This window comes from Physella acuta, unplaced genomic scaffold (assembly GCF_028476545.2).
Source record: "Physella acuta isolate Inbredline_101_S28 unplaced genomic scaffold, ASM2847654v3 ptg000562l, whole genome shotgun sequence".
Taxonomy (NCBI): Eukaryota; Metazoa; Mollusca; class Gastropoda; family Physidae; genus Physella; species Physella acuta.
Window position 1 is genome coordinate 79538 of NW_026732081.1, and position 24463 is coordinate 104000.

Genomic DNA, 24463 nt, shown 5'->3' on the forward strand with positions numbered 1-24463 from the left:
GTAGAGAAGGTCCCTATGTTGAGGTCAGATGTAGAGAAGGTCCCTATGTTTAGGTCAGATGTAGAGAAGGTCCGTATGTTGAGGTCAGATGTAGAGAAGGTCCCTATGTTGAGGTCAGATGTAGAGAAGGTCCCTATGTTGAGGTCAGATGTAGAGAAGGTCCCTATGTTAAGGTCAGATGTAGAGTCCCTATGTTGAGGTCAGATGTAGAGGTCCCTATGTTAAGGTCAGATGTAGAGAAGGTCCCTATGTTTAGGTCAGATGTAGAGAAGGTCCGTATGTTGAGGTCAGATGTAGAGAAGGTCCCTATGTTGAGGTCAGATGTAGAGAAGGTCCCTATGTTGAGGTCAGATGTAGAGTCCCTATGTTAAGGTCAGATGTAGAGAAGGTCCCTATGTAGAGGTCAGATGTAGAGAAGGTCCGTATGTTGAGGTCAGATGTAGAGAAGGTCCCTATGTTGAGGTCAGATGTAGAGAAGGTCCCTATGTTGAGGTCAGATGTAGAGAAGGTCCCTATGTTAAGGTCAGATGTAGAGAAGGTCCATATGTTGATGTCAGATGTAGAGAAGGTCCCTATGTTAAGGTCAGATGTAGAGAAGGTCTCTATGTATAGGTCAGATGTAGAGAAGGTCCCTATGTTGAGGTCAGATGTAGAGAAGGTCCCTATTTTGAGGTCAGATGTAGAGTCCCTATGTTAAGGTCAGATGTAGAGAAGGTCCCTATGTTGAGGTCAGATGTAGAGGTCCCTATGTTTAGGTCAGATGTAGAGAAGGTCACTATGTAGAGGTCAGATGTAGAGAAGGTCCTTAAGTTGGGGTCAGATGTAGAGAAGGTCTCTATGTTGAGGTCAGATGTAGAGAAGGTCCCTATGTTGAGGTCAGATGTAGAGAAGGTCCCTATGTTAAGGTCAGATGTAGAGTCCCTATGTTGAGGTCAGATGTAGAGGTCCCTATGTTTAGGTCAGATGTAGAGAAGGTCCGTATGTTGAGGTCAGATGTAGAGAAGGTCCCTATGTTGAGGTCAGATGTAGAGAAGGTCCCTATGTTAAGGTCAGATGTAGAGTCCCTATGTTGAGGTCAGATGTAGAGGTCCCTATGTTAAGGTCAGATGTAGAGAAGGTCCCTATGTTTAGGTCAGATGTAGAGAAGGTCCGTATGTTGAGGTCAGATGTAGAGAAGGTCCCTATGTTGAGGTCAGATGTAGAGAAGGTCCCTATGTTGAGGTCAGATGTAGAGTCCCTATGTTAAGGTCAGATGTAGAGAAGGTCCCTATGTAGAGGTCAGATGTAGAGAAGGTCCGTATGTTGAGGTCAGATGTAGAGAAGGTCCCTATGTTGAGGTCAGATGTAGAGAAGGTCCCTATGTTGAGGTCAGATGTAGAGAAGGTCCCTATGTTAAGGTCAGATGTAGAGAAGTTCCATATGTTGAGGTCAGATGTAGAGAAGGTCCCTATGTTAAGGTCAGATGTAGAGAAGGTCTCTATGTATAGGTCAGATGTAGAGAAGGTCCCTATTTTGAGGTCAGATGTAGAGTCCCTATGTTAAAGTCAGATGTAGAGAAGGTCCCTATGTTGAGGTCAGATGTAGAGGTCCCTATGTTTAGGTCAGATGTAGAGAAGGTCCTTAAGTTGGGGTCAGATGTAGAGAAGATCCCTATATTGAGGTCAGATGTAGAGAAGGTTCTTAAGTTGGGGTCAGATGTAGAGAAGGTCTCTATGTTGAGGTCAGATGTAGAAGTCCCTATGTTTAGGTCAGATGTAGAGAAGGTCCCTATGTTGAGGTCAGATGTAGAGAAGGTCCCTATGTCGAGGTCAGATGTAGAGAAGGTCCCTTTGTTGAGGTCAAACGTAGAGAAGGTCCCTATGTCGAGGTCAGATGTAGAGAAGGTGCTTATGTTGAGGTCAGATGTAGAGAAGGTCCCTATGTTAAGGTCAGATGTAGAGTCCCTATGTTAAGGTCAGATGTAGAGAAGGTCCCTATGTTGAGGTCAGATGTAGAGAAGGTATCTATGTTTAGGTCAGATGTAGAGAAGGTCCCTATGTTAAGGTCAGATGTAGAGAAGGTCCTTAAGTTGGGGTCAGATGTAGAAAAGGTCCCTATGTTGAGGTCAGATGTAGAGAAGGTCCCTATGTTGAGATCAGATGTAGAGAAGGTCTCTATGTTGAGGTCAGATGTAGAGAAGGTCCTTAAGTTGGGGTCAGATGTAGAAAAGGTCCCTATGTTGAGGTTAGATGTAGAGAAGGTCCCTATGTTGAGGTCAGATGTAGAGAAGGTCCCTATGTTGAGGTCAGATGTAGAGTCCCTATGTTGAGGTCAGATGTAGAGAAGGTCCCTATGTTGAGGTCAGATGTAGAGAAGGTCCCTATGTTAAGGTCAGATGTAGAGTCCCTATGTTGAGGTCAGATGTAGAGAAGGTCCTTAAGTTGGGGTCAGATGTAGAGAAGGTCCCTATATTGAGGTCAGATGTAGAGAAGGTTCTTAAGTTGGGGTCAGATGTAGAGAAAGTCTCTATGTTGAGGTCAGATGTAGAGAAGGTCCCTATGTTGAGGTCAGATGTAGAGAAGGTCCCTATGTAGAGGTCAGATGTAGAGAAGGTCCCTTTGTTGAGGTCAAACGTAGAGAAGGTCCCTATGTCGAGGTCAGATGTAGAGAAGGTGCTTATGTTGAGGTCAGATGTAGAGAAGGTCCCTATGTCGAGGTCAGATGTAGAGAAGGTCCCTATGTTAAGGTCAGATGTAGAGAAGGTCCCTATGTCGAGGTCAGATGTAGAGAAGGTCCGTATGTTGAGGTCAGATGTAGAGAAGGTCCCTATGTTGAGGTCAGATGTAGAGTCCCTATGTTGAGGTCAGATGTAGAGAAGGTCCCTATGTTAAGGTCAGATGTAGAGAAGGTCCCTATGTCGAGGTCAGATGTAGAGAAGGTCCGTATGTTGAGGTCAGATGTAGAGAAGGTCCTTAAGTTGGGGTCAGATGTACAGAAGGTCCCTATATTGAGGTCAGATGTAGAGAAGGTCCTTAAGTTGGGGTCAGATGTAGAGAAGGTCCTTATGTTGAGGTCAGATGTAGAAGTCCCTATGTTTAGGTCAGATGTAGAGAAGGTCCCTATGTCGAGGTCAGATGTAGAGAAGGTCCCTATGTTGAGGTCAGATGTAGAGAAGGTCCCTATGTCGAGGTCAGATGTAGAGAAGGTCCCTATGTTGAGGTCAGATGTAGAGAAGGTCCCTATGTTGAGGTCAGATGTAGAGAAGGTCCCTATGTTGAGGTCAGATGTAGAGAAGGTCCCTATGTTGAGGTCAGATGTAGAGAAGGTCCCTATGTTAAGGTCAGATGTAGAGTCCCTATGTTAAGGTCAGATGTAGAGAAGGTCCCTATGTTGAGGTCAGATGTAGAGGTCCCTATGTTTAGGTCAGATGTAGAGAAGGTCTCTATGTTGAGGTCAGATGTAGAGAAGGTCCCTATGTTGAGGTCAGATGTAGAGAAGGTCCCTATGTTGAGGTCAGATGTAGAGAAGGTCCCTATGTTGAGGTCAGATGTAGAGTCCCTATGTTGAGGTCAGATGTAGAGTCCCTATGTTGAGGTCAGATGTAGAGAAGGTCCTTAAGTTGGGTTCAGATGTAGAGAAGATCCCTATGTTGAGGTCAGATGTAGAGAAGGTCCCTATGTTGAGGTCAGATGTAGAGAAGGTCCCTATGTTGAGGTCAGATGTAGAGTCCCTATGTTAAGGTCAGATGTAGAGAAGGTCCCTATGTAGAGGTCAGATGTAGAGAAGGTCCCTATGTTGAGGTCAGATGTAGAGAAGGTCCTTAAGTTGGGTTCAGATGTAGAGAAGATCCCTATGTTGAGGTCAGATGTAGAGAAGGTCCCTATGTAGAGGTCAGATGTAGAGAAGGTCCCTATGTCGAGGTCAGATGTAGAGAAGGTCCCTATGTTGAGGTCAGATGTAGAGAAGGTCCCTATGTTGAGGTCAGATGTAGAGTCCCTATGTTGAGGTCAGATGTAGAGAAGGTCCCTATGTTGAGGTCAGATGTAGAGAAGGTCCCTATGTTGAGGTCAGATGTAGAGAAGGTCCCTATGTTGAGGTCAGATGTAGAGTCCCTATGTTGAGGTCAGATGTAGAGAAGGTCCCTATGTTGAGGTCAGATGTAGAGAAGGTCCCTATGTTGAGGTCAGATGTAGAGAAGGTCTCTATGTTGAGGTCAGATGTAGAGAAGGTCCCTATGTTGAGATCAGATGTAGAGAAGGTCCCTATGTTGAGGTCAGATGTAGAGAAGGTCCCTATGTTAAGGTCAGATGTAGAGAAGGTCCGTATGTTGAGGTCAGATGTAGAGAAGGTCCCTATGTTGAGGTCAGATGTAGAGGAGGTCTCTATGTTGAGGTCAGATGTAGAGAAGGTCTCTATGTATAGGTCAGATGTAGAGAAGGTCTCTATGTTATGACAAAAGGATAGAATGTCCTGAGTTAAAGTCAGATGGAGTGAAAGTACCAGTGTCCAACTAGGTCAGCTTTAGAGAAGTTCAGGTCCATGTATGTCAGATAATACCCTAACAATCATGTTAATCGTGACCTTTTTTCCCACAGCCTATAAGAAGTTATTTTCTACATGGTCTGGTTGGGCACAAAGGGAAGTAAGTATTTTTGTTCATTTGTTATTTTTGTTGAGATTATCTTCTCCTTAAAATTGCTTGCCTTAACTTTGGTTGTCTTTTACTTTTCTGTAATACGAGTTACAAAAAGGAAGTATTGTAAAAGTGCTAAAAAAATAATGAAATAGAAATTGAGATTTTGATAAATCTTAAGTTTAAAATCTTGTTTACAACTTACGGAGTCGTAAATAAGTTTTGCAATCGTGTATGTGCGCGTGTGTGTGTGTTTTTGTCTGCGTGTGTGAACCCGATAACGCGAGTAAGCCCTACCGTTTTAGGGAGGTGTTCTGTATTTCATATATAAGTATAAGCTCCTATGCTAAGTTTTCTTTTAACTCTTGAACGATGTCTGGTAACCGGAAGTGGTACTTATTTCTATTTCCGGCTCCTCGGAAATTTTAGTTTTATATTCTATTCTAATAAAGCAGTACACTCTGTTAACCTTTTGCTCTAATTTATCTACCAGTTCTATAGCCCGATTCCACAGGACGTGCTATCCCAAACTCAACCGGTATATACGAATATGTACGAGAATATCTATTGAAGCTCACTTGCTTTATTGGTCTATAAGTAGCGATTTTAGCTCTGAACTCAATGCAATAGCTTATATATATATATATATATATATATATATATATATATATATTATATATATATATAATTATATATATATAATTATATATATATAATCAGTGGCGTAGCGAGGTCGGGTGTCACCCGGTGCGGCACTTAATGGTGTCACCCCCAGAGGCGTAGCGACAAATTTTCGATTTGTACCCCCCCCCCCCCCTCATACTTTCGATTTGCACCCCCCCTCAAGTTTTTGTCTATATATTTTGCTATTTTTTGCCTTGGTGTCACCCCCCTAAATGGTGTCACCCGGTGCGGTCCGCACCCCCGCCCCCCCTTGCTACGCCTCTGTATATAATTATATATATAATTATATATATATAATTATATATATATAATTATATATATATAATTATATATATATATAATTATATATATATAATTATATATATATATATATATATATATATATAATTATATATATATATATATATATATATATATATATATATATATATATATATATATATAGGGACACCTTTTAACCCTTTTCAATCCATTATAAAACTCTGCCTACGCCCTTGAGTGGTATCCCATTTCAGAGAATATAAATGTAACAACGTATGTGGGAGTTTATACCTGGTGTGTATGTCAGTGTGTAACGTAAGCTGTTTGCTAGCCTGGAAGTTTTTCAATTATTCTTTACAAAATCGGGGTATTTACCCAGTGTATAAACGAGGTTAATTGGCGAATCTAAGACGTGACGTAAAGACCACGTGACAAACCCTATCGTTTTAGCACGTGAGAGGAAGCCGATTAAATTTTCGTTTCTATAAATAAACCTAGGCTTAGACAGTGTCAGGTGACACCCGTCTGAATGTCGCGACATTCAATTCCCCCCTCCCCCCACCTCCTGGCATCTGATCCAGCAAAGGGTGAAATTTCAGACCTTCTCAGTATAACGTCATGTTTATATTAGTCATTTGACATTCCGATAGGTCTAATATTACTTGAAAGAGGCCCGTGATTACGACATACCTTTTTTGTTAATGATTCATCCGATGTTTTATGTGTACCGACGCTATCGTTTTGATGATATCACTTTATATGAATCATCTGTTATGTCTTTATATATATATATATATATATATATATATATATATATATATATATATATATATATATATATATATATATATATAACAATATATGTATATATACATATATATATATATATATATATATATATATATATATATATATATATATATATATATATATATATATATATATATATATATATATATATATATATATATATATATATATATATATATATATATATATATATATATATATATATATATATATATATATATATATATAAAACAATATATATTGTTATATAGCGTCCAGTTATATATACAATATTACGGAACACATCACATGCTGTTATTAGCTTTACAAAGTGGGGCGTGAGATGCGGGCCGTACTTGTTGACACCATTTAGAGGGTAATACCAAACTTTTTAAACATGTTTTTTAAAAATATATTTATAATTTTTTTTCTGTGTTTGCAACAATGATTTTTTACCCAATTAAATAATAAAATACTAGGAGTAGATGATTGACATCGAAACTAAAAATTAAAAATTGTTGGAAGAGGGGTGGGGTGACACCCACATTTACCGTACCGGATGACACCCAGCATAGTTACGCCCCTTCAGTTCTCTCACACTAACCAAGATAACATTATGTTTCCTCTATAAGTTTACCAACATTTTATAAATCAAACTACTTCTCGTCTTGACGTAATGGTTCTTTTTGTAGTGAGTTAAGAACTACGTTTCTTACTTTTATCTATATAGATGCAGGTATATTTCATGCTTTAAAGATATTTTGATAAACTGGGAAAACACATAGAGCTCAAGTTTAGAGTTAAAAAATACTGGTAAAATATTATGATGAATACTAGATATCCAAGAACATAAATAGTGTTAAGGTTGGTGTTTATAAGTGCTGTTAAAATATGTAGTTAAAATTCCAAATACCACATAAAGCACAATCTGACTGAGCTAAGCTGAATAGGATACGCGTATCTTGTTTTAAACATACTAAGGTGGTGACAAAATCAATCTACTTCATTAAGAATATACATTTTGTTTGGTAAACTTCACCCTTTACAAATCTGAAGAAAAAATTGGTTAGTAGTCATAATCGGCCAAAGCGTCGCATGCGATGGCGGGTACACAGTACCTGTGGTGCTAATTACCCGCTCTTGTCGAGACGAGCTTACCGACATCTATAATCATACTTCTTTTATTGAGACTAGTGTTTAGACCTAGATTTTACTTGTTTACCTTCTCCCATTTTAGATGATAATTTTTTTCTTCTTATTTATCTTTGTAAGGCTTTTATAAACTTTATGCACACATTTTTCTATATTATCAATAGACTTTTACTTTTACATCTTTTCTTTTAGAAGAAAGATAACTACAAGGTTTGAAGATCTAAAAAAAAAACCCACTTCAGTTCTAAAGAGGTGTAGTTTGTGGTCATACATGATCTGATTTTGTTAATAGTTAACGGGAATCAGTTCACGGGAAAAATGCCTTGCCCCATAACGGACACAAAACTTAAATAATTGTATGCAAGTATTGGTCAACTCTTTCAGTTTTATAAAATAAAGGACCCTGCATCAATTAAATTAGCGGTAGGCTGAACCTATATCCATCGATAGGGCCTCAGTCTTCAAGTTAGAATCTCTTCGTGGCTTTTCCGACATATTCTGGCTTATACCGTGGCTTTTCCATTTACTGATAAGCTATAGATTATAGATGGACCAATGCAGTTTTGACAACATTTGAACGAGGTGGTCATATTACAACTTCCAAGGTTTTAAAATGACCAATGTTCTCTGCATAGAAATAAGTCATGTGTGCTAAAAATAGTATTTTTACCATCCTTGGGTATTAATTTGCTTCATCCGTGTTACTATATGGTCTCATGTGCCGGCAATTAGCACAGTTTTTTTAAAATTGGTTCTAATTACCGCGCTCTACTCCATAAAATGTACACATTAAAACCTTAATTGTCTTTTGTCTAGTTTACAACAAAGACCGCTTCAACGTAAAAATAAACTTTTACCGACTTTTAAATTTTTAAAAACTTTTCCCCCCCAGGGAACACGAATTACCCACTTGCACTGCACATAACACTCACCGTAGTAGTAGGTTTATTGTATCCACATTTGTAGGGACAAGTGGCTTGGTGGTTGGCGGGTCTCTAGCTGTATTTATTATTACCTCCCTTCCTAAGCTTACTTTATACAGTACATCCAAGGGAGGTAAATTTAAGTTTATTTGCTGAAACTAATTATATCTATTATAAAAGCACAAATAACAAAATTTAACAAGTCTAATATTTTTTTTTACAAAATGTAAACGCGTACCTTGAGAATAATTGTCGAAGTTTTAATGTTTACAAAGTCGTTAATTAAAACACAACTGTAGTCTGAAAAATGCGTATGAAGAATTTCAGGTTAGCTTTTTCCCTATAAAAGATCCATGAGTATGTAAAATTTTTGTAATTTAATTGGCAAAAAAAAAGCAAATTTTGGATCCCTTAAAGATAAGGGACATTTTACACATTAAAAAAAAAGATCTAGATCTAGATCCTTGTTCCGATGCATTCTGAAATCCACGGACTTTTTTAAAAAAAAATGACTGAACGATTTATATTACACGCTTTCTTTTAACACCAATAAACATAATACATTTTTAAAAAAAGTACCTAGACATTTTATGTTTCTGGTTGGAACCCAATCTGGCAAACGACCTTCTGTCCCGTTTGGACAAAGTCCACTGGGCAGTTGCCGCATTTGGGAAATGCCCTTCGGGAAACTGTCACATGAGGGCAAACGTCCAATTGTAAAAACGCCACACGGACTAGTGTCTTTCTGGCAAACGCCATTTTCCACATATTGCGGCACGGCAAAGTCTGAAATTCGGCATAGTTACACACACGCACGCATGCACGCGCGCACACACACACACACACACATATATATATCTTTGCGTTTGCGGAAAAGCTTGGGCAATTATAGTCGTTCACTAAATTGAATCAAGCGCGCCCGCCGGCGCCCCGGCAGGGTGCGATTTGCGCATGGGCCATCCCGTGAGCGCTATTGTGCATACATTCGTTTTAAACAGTGCGATAGACTATGGATAAAAAGGGTTACTATAGTCGTTCACTATATCGAATCCAGGGCGTCCTCCGGCGCCCCACAGGGTGCTATTTGGCGCCCCGGGCCTTCTCGTAAGCGCTGCGGCGCCTATGTTCGTTTTAAACGTTTTTTGGGGTTTGCGTATTTTTTTGGGGTTGGGTTCGTGTTTTCGTTTGTGTTTGCGTTATGTTTGCGTTTTTGTGTGTTTTGGTTTCGTTTGGTTGCGGTTAGGGTTAATTCGAAAAGTAATATATTTCCTAAACCTGGGCAATGCCGGGTGTATGCTGCTTAATAAACACACAAGTCATGGTCCTTTACAGAGGCCTGGCCGGAACGGCTAGTATATATTTATTTATCTATATCTATATCTATATCTATATCTATATCTATATCTATATCTATATCTATATCTATATCTATATCTATATCTATGTCTATGTCTATGTCTATGTCTATGTCTATGTCTATGTCTATGTCTATGTCTATGTCTATGTCTATGTCTATGTCTATGTCTATGTCTATGTCTATGTCTATGTCTATGTCTATGTCTATGTCTATGTCTATGTCTATGTCTATGTCTATGTCTATGTCTATGTCTATGTCTATGTCTATGTCTATGTCTATGTCTATGTCTATGTCTATGTCTATGTCTATGTCTATGTCTATGTCTATGTCTATGTCTATGTCTATGTCTATGTCTATGTCTATGTCTATGTCTATGTCTATGTCTATGTCTATGTCTATGTCTATGTCTATGTCTATGTCTATGTCTATGTCTATGTCTATGTCTATGTCTATGTCTATGTCTATGTCTATGTCTATGTCTATGTCTATGTCTATGTCTATGTCTATGTCTATGTCTATGTCTATGTCTATGTCTATGTCTATGTCTATGTCTATGCCTATGCCTATGCCTATGCCTATGCCTATGCCTATGCCTATGCCAATGTCTATGTCTATGTCTATGTCTATGTCTATGTCTATGTCTATGTCTATGTCTATGTCTATGTCTATGTCTATGTCTATGTCTATGTCTCCGTCTACGTCTACGTCTACGTCTACGTCTACGTCTACGTCTACGTCTTCGTCTACGTCTACGTCTACGTCTACGTCTACGTCTTTATCTCTATCTCTATCTCTATCTCTATCTCTATCTCTATCTCTATCTCTATCTCTATCTCTATCTCTATCTCTATCTCTATCTCTATCTCTATCTTTATCTTTATCTTTTTATCTTTATATCTTTATATCTTTATATCTTTATATCTTTATCTTTATCTTTATCTTTATCTTTATCTTTATCTTTATCTTTATCTTTATCTTTATCTTTATCTTTATCTTTATCTTTATCTTTATCTTTATCTTTATCTTTATCTTTATCTTTATCTTTATCTTTATCTTTATCTTTATCTTTATCTTTATCTTTATCTTTATCTTTATCTTTATCTTTATCTTTATCTTTATCTTTATCTTTATCTTTATCTTTATCTTTATCTTTATCTTTATCTTTATCTTTATCTTTATCTTTATCTTTATCTTTATCTTTATCTTCATCTTTATCTTTATCTTTATCTTTATATATATATATATATATATATATATATATATATATATATATATATATATATATATATATATATATATATATATATATATATATATATATATATATATATATATATATATATATGTTTATATATATATATATCTATACAATTTATTTCTGTATTTAATTTTACCCCCTTCCCTTTTAACGGTTCCCAGAAAGAACCGCAACGGAAAAAAGCGCAACGGAAAAAAGCGCAAAACAAAAAGCGCAACGGAAATAAGCGCACACGGAAAAAAGCGCAAAGAGAAAAAAGCGCACACAGAAAAAAGCGCAAAGAGAAAAAAGCGCAAACGGAAAAAAGCGCAACGAGAAAAAAGCGCACACAGAAAAAAGCGCAAACAGAAAAAAGCGCAAACGGAAAAAAGCGCAAAGAGAAAAAAGCGCACACGGAAAAAAGCGCAAAGAGAAAAAAGCGCAAACAGAAAAAAGCGCAAAGAGAAAAAAGCGCACACAGAAAAAAGCGCAAACAGAAAAAAGCGCACACAGAAAAAAGCGCAAACAGAAAAAAGCGCAAACGGAAAAAAGCGCAAACGGAAAAAAGCGCACACAGAAAAAAGCGCAAACGGAAAAAAGCGCACACAGAAAAAAGCGCAAACGGAAAAAAGCGCAAACAGAAACAAAAAAAATGCGCAACCAGAAAAAACACAACGAAAAATGTGCAAAAGAGAAATTTAGCACAAAGACCATATGGACTAGATGACACATTTATACATGACTGTTAGGGCTGCTGTGAGAGTGTCGTGTTTGATCACGTGATCTACTACCATTTAAAGCGTACCACTACCATCTGCATTCCCATCACCACGATACAGGCGATAATCACTTTACACAATGCCTATTATTTTCTTGGTCAATAATTATTCAACTACTATTCTCGTATAAACATAAAACTATCGACATTACACGAAGTATCTTTCACATTCTCCCTAGTCCGAACTACCTAGCTTGCATACTATAACAACCCGTTCCTATGGCAAAACTTCACTCTCTTTCATCCGCGTCATCAAACATGCATTCGTCATATCTCTCGTAACAACATTCATTCGCACCAAAATAACAATTTTGTATTTAATATTTTTTCACATCATGACGCACCTACCTACCTACCTACTACCCACCTACCCACCTACCTACCTACCTACCTAACTACCCACCTACCCACTTACCCACTTACCCACCTACCCACCTACCCGCCTACATACTTACCAAACTACCCACCAAAAAAGTATCGGCGAAGTTCGTAAGTTTCGTAAACTGTACTAGACATCATTTTTTTTTAATGAAAATCCATTGACATCATTGACATATGTTACATATATGTTACATTTTGCGACAACCTTAATTAGTGGGTTGGGCTTGTATGAAAACTCACTTCGAACTAACTCAATTACATGCTATTTATTTTAACATTACACGGTAAGCGTCACCCAACTGTTGTGATGTAAGGTGAGGACAGGTTCGACAATAAACCAACACGAAAGTACGAAAGAGACATAGATTGCCTATTAGAGAATGGACCCCTTAACTTTCCTAACCCCACCATTTATTATACCCTACCTAACCTCTAAATTTACTGCGCTAAATGTCACTTCCCTCCCAATCGTTCCTATTCTACAGAATTGTGTATACTATTTATTTACATTCTTTAATCTCAATATAACTAAAATAGACTTTTGTTTGAAGGGTAATGAAAACATGTAAACAAAAGGGACGCTACTCTAAATCTATGCGAATACTTATATGCAGTGGCGTAGGCGGGGGGGGGGGGGGTTATGGGGGGTCATAACCCCCCCCCCCCCCAATAGACCCCTCGGTATATATATATATATATATATATATATATATATATATATATATATATATATATATATATATATATATATATATATATATATATATATATATATATGCAAATCGAAAGTTTGAGGGGGGGGGGTACAATCGACAGTTTGAGGGGGGGGGGGGGGAAGTCTGGAAGAAACACTGCATGTAGCCTATATAACAAAAGAGCTATGGTTGTTTATATCATTTTGCATTCGTCCGGTAAACATTTCAGTAAAATACCTTAAAAACCTTCCGTAACATTTTTATAAAGAAACAAAGAGAGATGAAGTTTATAAATGTTAAAATAAATAGCATGTAATTGAGTTAGTTCGAAGTGAGTTTTCATACAAGCCCAACGCACTAATTAAGGTTGTCGCAAAATGTAACATATATGTAACAAATGTCAATGATGTCAATGAATTTTCATTAAAAAAATGATGTCTAGTACAGTTTACGAAACTTACGAACTTAGCCGATACTTTTTTGGTGGGTAGTTTGGTAAGTATGTAGGCGGGTAAGTGGGTAAGTGGGTAGGTGGGTAGTTAGGTAGGTAGGTAGGTAGGTGGGTAGGTGGGTAGTAGGTAGGTAGGTAGGTGCGTCATGATGTGAAAAAATATTAAATACAAAATTGTTATTTTGGTGCGAATGAATGTTGTTACGAGAGATATGACGAATGCATGTTTGATGACGCGGATGAAAGAGAGTGAAGTTTTGCCATAGGAACGGGTTGTTATAGTATGCAAGCTAGGTAGTTCGGACTAGGGAGAATGTGAAAGATACTTCGTGTAATGTCGATAGTTTTATGTTTATACGAGAATAGTAGTTGAATAATTATTGACCAAGAAAATAATAGGCATTGTGTAAAGTGATTATCGCCTGTATCGTGGTGATGGGAATGCAGATGGTAGTGGTACGCTTTAAATGGTAGTAGATCACGTGATCAAACACGACACTCTCACAGCAGCCCTAACAGTCATGTATAAATGTGTCATCTAGTCCATATGGTCTTTGTGCTAAATTTCTCTTTTGCACATTTTTCGTTGTGTTTTTTCTGGTTGCGCATTTTTTTGTTTCTGTTTGCGCTTTTTTCCGTTTGCGCTTTTTTCTGTGTGCGCTTTTTTCCGTTTGCGCTTTTTTCCGTTTGCGCTTTTTTCTGTTTGCGCTTTTTTCTGTGTGCGCTTTTTTCTGTTTGCGCTTTTTTCCGTTTGCGCTTTTTTCTGTTTGCGCTTTTTTCCGTTTGCGCTTTTTTCCGTTTGTGCTTTTTTTCCGTGTGCGCTTTTTTCTGTTTGCGCTTTTTTCCGTTTGCGCTTTTTTCTGTTTGCGCTTTTTTCCGTTTGCGCTTTTTTCTGTTTGCGCTTTTTTCTGTGTGCGCTTTTTTCTCTTTGCGCTTTTTTCTGTTTGCGCTTTTTTCTCTTTGCGCTTTTTTCCGTGTGCGCTTTTTTCTCTTTGCGCTTTTTTCCGTTTGCGCTTTTTTCTGTTTGCGCTTTTTTCTTTGTGCGCTTTTTTCTCGTTGCGCTTTTTTCCGTTTGCGCTTTTTTCTCTTTGCGCTTTTTTCTGTGTGCGCTTTTTTCTCTTTGCGCTTTTTTCCGTGTGCGCTTATTTCCGTTGCGCTTTTTGTTTTGCGCTTTTTTCCGTTGCGCTTTTTTCCGTTGCGGTTCTTTCCGGCCACCCCTTTTAACAATAAAGCGTGAGAGATCTACCCTAAACTTTCTGTTATTAAGGGAGATGGTACTGCCAGTGCAATCGAGATATAGAAATGTTTTAATTTAAAAAAAAAATTAGTACTAAAAATGAATTGCTTACCAAATACCAAATGAACTCACATGTGTGTAATGGCGAGGAAAATTAGTATTTTAGGAAGGAAACATTGATTTATTTATAAAATGTTGATTAAACATCTGATAAAATCGCATTTTATGTCAAAGTTCATTATCATTAAATCTTTACCTACATGAAAAATTTGGAACAAACCGGTCCAGTAGAAGTGATATTTTTTGAGAAATCGGAAATACTATAAAATACCACTTCCGGTCTCCTGAAACACTCAAAATATGAAAGATTGAAGATAGTAAGATCTTATACGTATTTATAACATTTCGTTCACTTTAATGCAACGGTACTTACGTTATCAGTATTTTAGAAATCGGAACTGGAGTAAAATACCACTTCCGGTTATCGGAGGTCGCGCAAAAACTTAAAATAAACTTAGTTATCAGTTCCTCTACTTATATATATTTATGTATACAATTTCTTCTACTTAACTGAAACATTACTTAAGTTAAAGTGTTCACACACAAATAGAGTTAAGTATTACATCCGGTTACCGGAAATCGTTCATAAGTTGAGAGAATACTGCACACACATTTCAATACATACACATGAAATTCCGTCTACCTAAATTAAAAGGCGCTTTAATTTAAGAAACAGCAAGTAGAGTATGTTTTGATACAGAATTACAAATATATAACATTTCGTCAACATGACTAAACGGTACTCAAAAAATCGTGTTCACAGACATAAGACAAAATTGCAAAACCAAGTTTTTCCATTCCGGAAGAATGTAAAACGTCAAAGTTTGTCAACATTTCTGTTTAGATCTTTTGCACGATTACATTTCATCCTTATGCACTGTATATGATAAAGTATGGAGTTATCAAAGGGCGAGAACTGTCAAAATATTTGATAATTATTCAGCAGTGCTTCCTCTATACTCTGTATACGAGAAAGTAAAGACGCTGCCCACGCAACTGTTTACCCTAAGACGTGTTTCTTCTCTATCTCTCCAGCGTCGGAAAAGTCCCGTTTGTCGTGTTCAGTCCCGACAGCCACAGACAGCACATGCAGGAGCTAAAGGACGGGAGAGATGTCCAGCTGTCAGACCTGTCACTCAAGTGTGACCGTCCTTGTCACATGGTAGGTCAAGCACTGTTGGTCATCTGACATTTGTTCAGCTTAGTGAGCAATGGTTATGTGACATTTGTACAGCTTAGTGAGCACTTGTCATGTGACATCTGTACAGCTTATTGAGCACTGGTCATGTGGCATTTGTACAGCTTATTGAGCACTGTAGGTCATCTGACATTTGTACAGCTTATTGAGCACTTGTCATCTGACATTTGTACAGCTTATTGAGCACTTGTTATCTGACATTTGTTCAGCTTATTGAGCACTGGTCATCAGACATCTGTACAGCTTATTGAGCACTTGTCATCTGACCTCTGTACAGCTTATTGAGCACTTGTCATATGACATTTGTACAGCGTATTGAGCACTGGTCATCTGACATTTGTACAGCTTATTGAGCACTCTTCACATGACAGTACATGGTGTGTACATGCTGGTGTACAGCTTATTAAGCACTTGTCATCTAACTTTTGTACAGCTTATTGAACACTTGCCGCATGATAATTTTAGCATTACATTTTCCACATTGTGCGTACATACTGCACTCAACATTTTACATCTACACGTAATGCCAAACTTTCTGGAAACAGTCAGCAGTCAGGTGCTCTTCCTCCCGACCACGCCATTCCCCCAATGTATAACATCCAATGTTATACAACTAGCAATGAATGTCATATTTGAGATGTACTCTAGCTTTAATGTATACATTTATATAAGGTAGTCTCTTTAAGACTGACATTAGATGAAATAAACGCGGGTCAATGATCGTTGGATCTAGAATAGGGCAAAACTATAAGCCTATGGTCACCTATGATGTCATACTTCTTGTGGTGAGGTCCATTTTACTGTTTTCAGACACTGCAGTAATAACAATACGTTAAGTTCATTAATCTAATTATAACTATAAAATATTGTGAATAAATAAAGCAAGAGTCTTTTTCAGTAGTCAGAAGTAGCGAAATTTGCTCTAAAATATACATTGAGATATTATAATGTAAGGGACATAACCGTAATTTTTGTATCTTGTTTAAGATTTGTCAAGTTGCTTCCCCTCACAACCCTTTAGCATGCACAAGAACGTATTTCTTCTGTAACGAGCCTTACATCATCACTAAAGGTAAGTAGTGTTTTACCTTTTGTAGTCCTACATCATCACTAAAGGTAAGTAGTGTTTTACCTTTTGTAGCTCTACATCATCACTACAAGATAGAGATGTTCAACTTGCATACACATTATATCATAACTAAAGGATTGTGATGTTTTTACGTGTCTTGTACACATTCCCGGCAGTATCTGAGTTATTTCCCCTAGTTAGTGTTAAATATTTGGTTCTTTTCCCACTGCTACTAAAAACTTTATCTTTCATATTTTATTTACGCCAAGATATATCATTTTTTAAACTTACTAATACACCAAAAACTTGTTTAGCCTCTTACCCCAAAATGTAATGTGCAAAAAACATTTTGTGCTAAGCTTCATATGATGTTGTTTCATTGACTGCTATGTTAAATATTTGATTTTGTTGGCTTTAAATATGTAACAACTATTTAACAGGCCCTATGTTGCATACATACTTAGAGGTTTTACTGAGATGATGATAATGTCAATCTTACGTGATGTAGTAATATAATTTCTATAGCCTTAAAGTTTATATGTATCAGATGTGCTGTAGCTATACACGTTTTCATGAAGATGAACCCCTGTTAAACCTTGGTGACACTTATGAACCCCTGTTAAACCTTGATGACACTTATGAACCCCTGTTAAACCTTGGTGACACTTTATGAACCCGTGTAAACCTTGGTGACACTTTATGAACCCCTGTAAACCTTGGTGACACTTTATGAACCCCTGTTAAACCTTGGTGACACTTTATGAACGTCTGTTAACCTTGGTGACACTTTATGAACGTCTGTTAACCTTGGTGACACTTTATGAACCCCTGTTAACCTTGCTGACACTTTATAAACCCCTGTTAAACCTATGTGACACTCTATGAACCCTTGTTAAACCTTGGTGACACTTTATGAACCCCTGTTAAACCTTGGTGACACTTTATGAACCCCTGTTAAACCTTGGTGACACTTATGAACCCCTGTTAAACCTTGGTGACACTTTATGAACGTCTGTTAAACCTTGGTGAAATTTATGAACCCCTGTTAACCTTGGTGACACTTTATAAACCCCTGTTAAACCTATGTGACACTCTATGAACCCTTGTTAAACCTTGTTGTCACTTTATGAACCCCTGTTAAACCTTGGTGGCACTTTATGAACCCCTGCTAACCTTGGTGACACTATATGAAGCCCTATAAACCTTGGTGACACTGTATGAACCCCTGTTAAACCTTGGTGACACTTTATGAACACCTGTTAAACCTGTCTTGGTGAGACGTTACGAACGTCTGTTAAACCTTGTCTAACCTGTTATACACACGTCACTCCCATTTAAACTAAAAACGTGGGACAAAAACTTTGCTGGTGGCCACATTAAAAAATCGATTCCCTCACATTTTGTCGTTAGATTCTTATCTATGTTAGGTGAGTGATAGGCTTATATAAGGCTGTCACATACTCATGTAGCTCTATAATAGCTGATGGCTCGAATGGTGAGTCTAATTGTTTATACGTGACTTCACTGTTCTTAAGTTAACTGTGCCAGGTACTGAAATGATGTCATTATTTATTGTCACGTGACCAGTATCATACCAAAATAGGAAAGTCACATATAAAAAAATAATTGTTCATACCAAGCATAGTAGCATAGTTAATTTAACGGCACTAACTAATTTTTGTTGGACTTCATTGGAGCCACATAAATAATACGCCAACATTGTAGCCCATACACAGATCACGGGCCAACATTGTAGCCCATACATAGATCACGGGCCAACATTGTAGCCCAAACATCGGAGCCCAAACATAGAACACGGGCCAACATTGTAGCCCAAACATAGAACACGGGCCAACATTGTAGCCCAAACAGATCACGTGCCAACATTGTAGCGCAAACATATCACGGGCCAACATTGTAGCCCAAACATAGAACACGGGCCAACATTGTAGCCCAAACATATATCACGGGCCAACATTGTAGCCCAAACATCGGAGCCCAAACATAGATCACGTGCCAACATTGTAGCCCAAACATAGAACACGGGCTAACATTGTAGCCCAAACAGATCACGGGCCAAGATCGGAGCCCAAACATAGATATTGGGCCATTATGTATGTCGAAACAAACCCTCTAGAAGCCGACATTTATGAGTTGTAACAAGTTTATTGTCAGATAGACCAATTTCTATGTTGTTTTATGTGGAACTTCTCAGGACTGTATGTGGAATCTGTACTGGAATCGAAACCTCTATAATAGTATCCACATTTCACGTCTTCCATGGCTCTGTAGTGTCAATGTCTTAAACATTTCTGCTCTTTCTTAAGTCGGCGATTATCTTTTAACTTTATTTTCTACACATCTAACCCCTTCTACCTAAATAACGATTTTTCCCCCGCCGAGGGAGCTGGTGGGGGGTGTCGAGGCAAATTGTCGTCCTCCCCCCTCAATAAAACATCCGTGATGAATCATTTGCGCAGAGTCGTGGGCCCTGACGTCTGCCATAACTGTTTGCCGCCCCGGCAGGAAACGTGCAATAAAACTGATGAATAAATATGAGAGAGGAAAGTGAGTTAAATTAAAACTTAGACTCGGCTCTTCGTCCCTTGCTGGTGGATGGTGAACAGCTTTTTACATCTTTATATAGCGCTGGGTTTTCCCGATGTCCGTACATTGAAAGGGGGTGCTTCGTTAGTGATGCTTGTCCTAGTATGTTCACTCAGCTTTCGACGTGTGATATTTTTCTCTTGTTTTTCTTATATTCATTTAATATTAGTTATATTGTTTGAAATTCTGTTCCCGGACTCATGGGTGTCACGTGGTAGGCCTACACACAATCCCACAATCCCTGCATGAGTGGGGGCATATGGGTCAAGTCGAGGGCGGAGAGTGCGGAACAGACAGGGAGGGTGACACCAAAACAATGATTTTTCTAATTTTATTGGAAAAGCCCGCCTTCTTTAGTTAAAAGAGCTATTTCGTACCATATCTATTTTCACAGCATTTTTATATACATCTTGAAAACAGCTTAACACCATCATTGATGGGGTGACTATATATATATATATATATATATATATATATATATATATATATATATATATATATATATGTATATATATATATATATATATATATATATATATATATATATTTAATAGGGTGACACCAATTATATACCACACCTGGTGTCATTTAACTTACTGACGCCACTGTGTTGTGATACAAACTCTACAAAGTCTGCCATATCGACCGTCAGTGCCATCAGCTTAATTAAAAACTTAAACTTTTAACATTTACAAAACTTAATTAAATATCTGCGTATCGAGTTTTAATTAATTCGGATTCTGTTTTATTGTTTGGTCGTGCTGTTTTATTAAACGTAAGTTGAGTATTAGTAAAAGCAAATATAATCTAATACTACTAAAAGTCAAGTTTGTTTACATGTTTGAATATTTATTTGTTTTTTTGTTTGTTTGTTTGTTTGCCTGATTGACTATCTCGCATGGTTGCACTCATCGTGGAAAGCTGTAAAATAGTATGTAGGTAGAGAAAAAATTTTGTTTTAAGACAGACTGTTAATCACACATTTATTTAAAGACGTTAATTAATTTATTGATTTATTCATACGCAGAGTAACCCATTTTTTTTAAAAAGATTAAAACGACCACTACACTCGGCGGGACCGTGACGTCACAGGTTTTTGTTTACTCTTTAGTACAATAAAATGGCGGCGTCTATCGAAGAAAATTGTGTTCCCATTCACAAGTTTAACGCGTTCTAAATCTAATTTTCTGTCGGTCATAACTTTAACAATACGTCCGTTTGCTGTATTTATTACGTTCCAACACTTATATCAATTTGCAACTGTCTTTTTCATTTAGTTTTACAATAAATTTCTCTAGATCTAAAGATCAGCTGTCGAAGGAAAGTTATGAATCTAGAATCTAGCCTAGGGCCTAGGGCCTAGATCTAGAATACATTGTATAGGTGGCCAGGGCTAGATATGCCAGAAAAGCATTTTAAAATTTGCTTTGGAGAATGAAGGCTAAATTTTAAAGTCAGTGTCATAAACATTAATAGAACTTTTTTTTTTTTTTACGTTTTCAATTATTTTTTCTTAAGCCCTATATGTGAATGATAAGGTTGACTATCAGGACCTCGCGGGGCACAGGGCAGGTGAAGTAGGGTTCATCTGTTTCTTTGTCCTAAGCAAATGAAGGGATAGTGTGGTCAGAGACATGCTCGGCTGGAATAGTTTTTGTTGTCTGAGACTTGGCGGGACACTGGGCAGGTGAAGTAGAGTTGAGTAGGTCACCTGTGACGTCAGTATATGAAGGGATAGTCCGAAATCGTTGTTTTCGGTGTTTTTAAAAGATAAAAAACATATTTTTGAATGTGGGGTCTGTTTTTTGTGACGATAAGTGACACTGCAGTAGCGTAGCGAGGAGGGGGGGGGGCGGGAGGGGAGGGGAGGCGGGGGGGGGGGGGGTGAAGGGGAGGCGGGGGGGGGGGGGGAAGGGGAGGCGGGGGGAGGTGGAGGGGGGAAGGGGGGGGACATATGTTGGGGCGCCAAAATGGTTTGGAAAAATAAATTGAAAGGTTGAGGGGGGTTCAAGTCGAAAGTTTGAGTGGGGGGGGGGGGGGGTTCAAATCGAAAAGTTTGTCCCCGGGCGCCGGGAAGGGTCGCTATGCCTCTGAGTGACAGACGTGATGTTTTTTGATGGATGACCCCCGAAGCCCACAGTTATCCAACGGATGACGGGTATTCTAGTTGTAATTAAAACTACAAAAAAAAACGAGAAAAAGAAATTGTATACCACGCATTGCACTATGTTAACAAAAAGTTCACCGAATAAAAAATTATCTGAATTACTTGTGTGGCCTTGATGAACACATAGATTCTATGTTTCTAATTCAGGCTGATATTTGGTTAAGTGTGCTTTCAATATTTATGTTACTTAGCAGCGATGGGGTTCAGGACTACTGCTCAGAAGTATAACCTTGTTTATAAGGTTAATAAAAGTAACAATAATAGTTTTAAAAAAGGACATGTTAAATATGTTTTGTTGTTGTGTTGCCTTCTACGTGTATATCATGAGTAACGTTATTTTTTTCCATCTCCATACCTCGAAATATTTTTATATTTTCAACTTGTTCTGCTATGTTTTGAATAATGTAGAGCTTTCAGTCTGTCTCAAATTCAGGATAAACTCTGCTTATCAACGAAATCACACTACAAACAAGGCCGAAACACTTCTATCTATCAGCTGACGTTTCTATATGGTGACAGCACACACACATAAACTGGCGCTACACTAACTATAGAACCCACCCACCCATGAACTGGCACTACACTAACTATAGAACACACCCACCCATAAACTGGCGCTACACTAACTATAGAACCCACCCACCCATGAACTGGCACTACACTAACTATAGAACCCACCCACCCATGAACTGGCACTACACTAACTATAGAACCCACCCACCCATGAACTGGCACTACACTAACTATAGAACCCACCCACCCATGAACTGGCACTACACTAACTATAGAACCCACCCACCCATGAACTGGCACTACACTAACTATAGAACTCACCCACCCATGAACTGGCACTACACTAACTATAGAACTCACCCACCCATGAACTGGCACTACACTAACTATAGAACCCACCCACCCGTGAACTGGCACTACACTAACTATAGAACCCACCCACCCATGAACTGGCACTACACTAACTATAGAACCCACACACCCATGAACTGGCACTACACTAACTATAGAACCCACCCACCCATGAACTGGCACTACACTAACTATAGAACCCACCCACCCATGAACTTGCACTACACTAACTATAGAACCCACCCACCCATGAACTGGCACTACACTAACTATAGAACCCACCCACCCATGAACTGGCACTACACTAACTATAGAACCCACCCACCCATGAACTGGCACTACACTAACTATAGAACTCACCCACCCATGAACTGGCACTACACTAACTATAGAACCCACCCACCCATGAACTGGCACTACACTAACTATAGAACCCACCCACCCGTGAACTGGCACTACACTAACTAAAACCCACCCACCCATGAACTGGCACTTCACGAACTATAGAACCCACCCACCCATGAACTGGCACTACACGAACTAAAACCCACCCACCTATGAACTGGCACTACACTAACTATAGAACCCACCCACCCATGAACTGGCACTACACTAACTATAGAACCCATCCACACATGAACTGGCACTACACTAACTATAAAACCCACCCACCCATGAACTGGCACTACACTAACTATAGAACCCACCCACCCATGAACTGGCACTACACTAACTATAGAACCCACCCACCCATGAACTGGCACTACACTAACTATAGAACCCACCCACCCATGAACTGGCACTACACTAACTATAGAACCCATCCACCCGTGAACTTGCACTACACTAACTATAGAACCCACCCACCCATGAACTGGCACTACACTAACTATAGAACCCACCCACCCATGAACTGGCACTACACTAACTATAGAACCCACCCACCCATGAACTGGCACTACACTAACTATAGAACTCACCCACCCGTGAACTGGCACTACACTAACTATAGAACTCACCCACCCGTGAACTGGCACTACACTAACTATAGAACCCACCCACCCATGAACTGGCACTACACTAACTATAGAACCCACCCACCCATGAACTGGCACTACACTAACTATAGAACCCATCCACCCATGAACTGGCACTACACTAACTATAGAACCCACCCACCCATGAACTGGCACTACACTAACTATAGAACCCACCCACCCATGAACTGGCGCTACACTAACTATAGAACCCACCCACCCATGAACTGGCACTACACTAATTATAGAACACATCCACCCGTGAACTGGCACTACACTAACTATAGAACCCATCCACCCATGAACTGGCACTACACTAACTATAGAACCCACCCACCCATGAACTGGCACTACACTAACTATAGAACCCACCCACCCATGAACTGGCGCTACACTAACTATAGAACTCACCCACCCATGAACTGGCGCTACACTAACTATAGAACCCACCCACCCATGAACTGGCACTACACTAACTATAGAACCCACCCACCCATGAACTGGCGCTACACTAACTATAGAACCCACCCACCCATGAACTGGCACTACACTAATTATAGAACCCACCCACCCATGAACTGGCACTACACTAACTAAAACCCACCCACTATTCAAAAATATTTAATCTGACAGAAAACCTGCCAATGACGTCACTAACTGAACAGAAAACACCCACTCATTAACTGACACCACCCCTACACCAACAACTCATTAACTAACACCATTTAGACAACATCCAATCACGTGATACCAGACACCAACATCACATCACGTGACACCAGACACCAACGTCACATCACGTGACGCCACTGAGACATCAACATCAACAAACACCACTCCGACACCAACATCCCATCACGTAACACCACTCAGACACCAGCATCACATCACTTGACATCACTCA

At 38.7% G+C, this 24463-nt stretch overlaps 1 protein-coding gene across 1 annotated transcript in view; it reads left to right on the forward strand.

Annotated features, from left to right (window-relative positions):
* Positions 1–24463, forward strand: part of LOC131946510 (dynein axonemal assembly factor 9-like) — an 89624-nt gene that overhangs the window by 11663 nt on the left and 53498 nt on the right. Inside the window, exons 12-14 of the mRNA XM_059307331.1 lie at positions 4575–4621; positions 15653–15779; positions 16803–16887. Coding sequence (XP_059163314.1) covers positions 4575–4621; positions 15653–15779; positions 16803–16887 — 259 coding nt within the window. The remainder of the gene's footprint in view (positions 1–4574; positions 4622–15652; positions 15780–16802; positions 16888–24463) is intronic.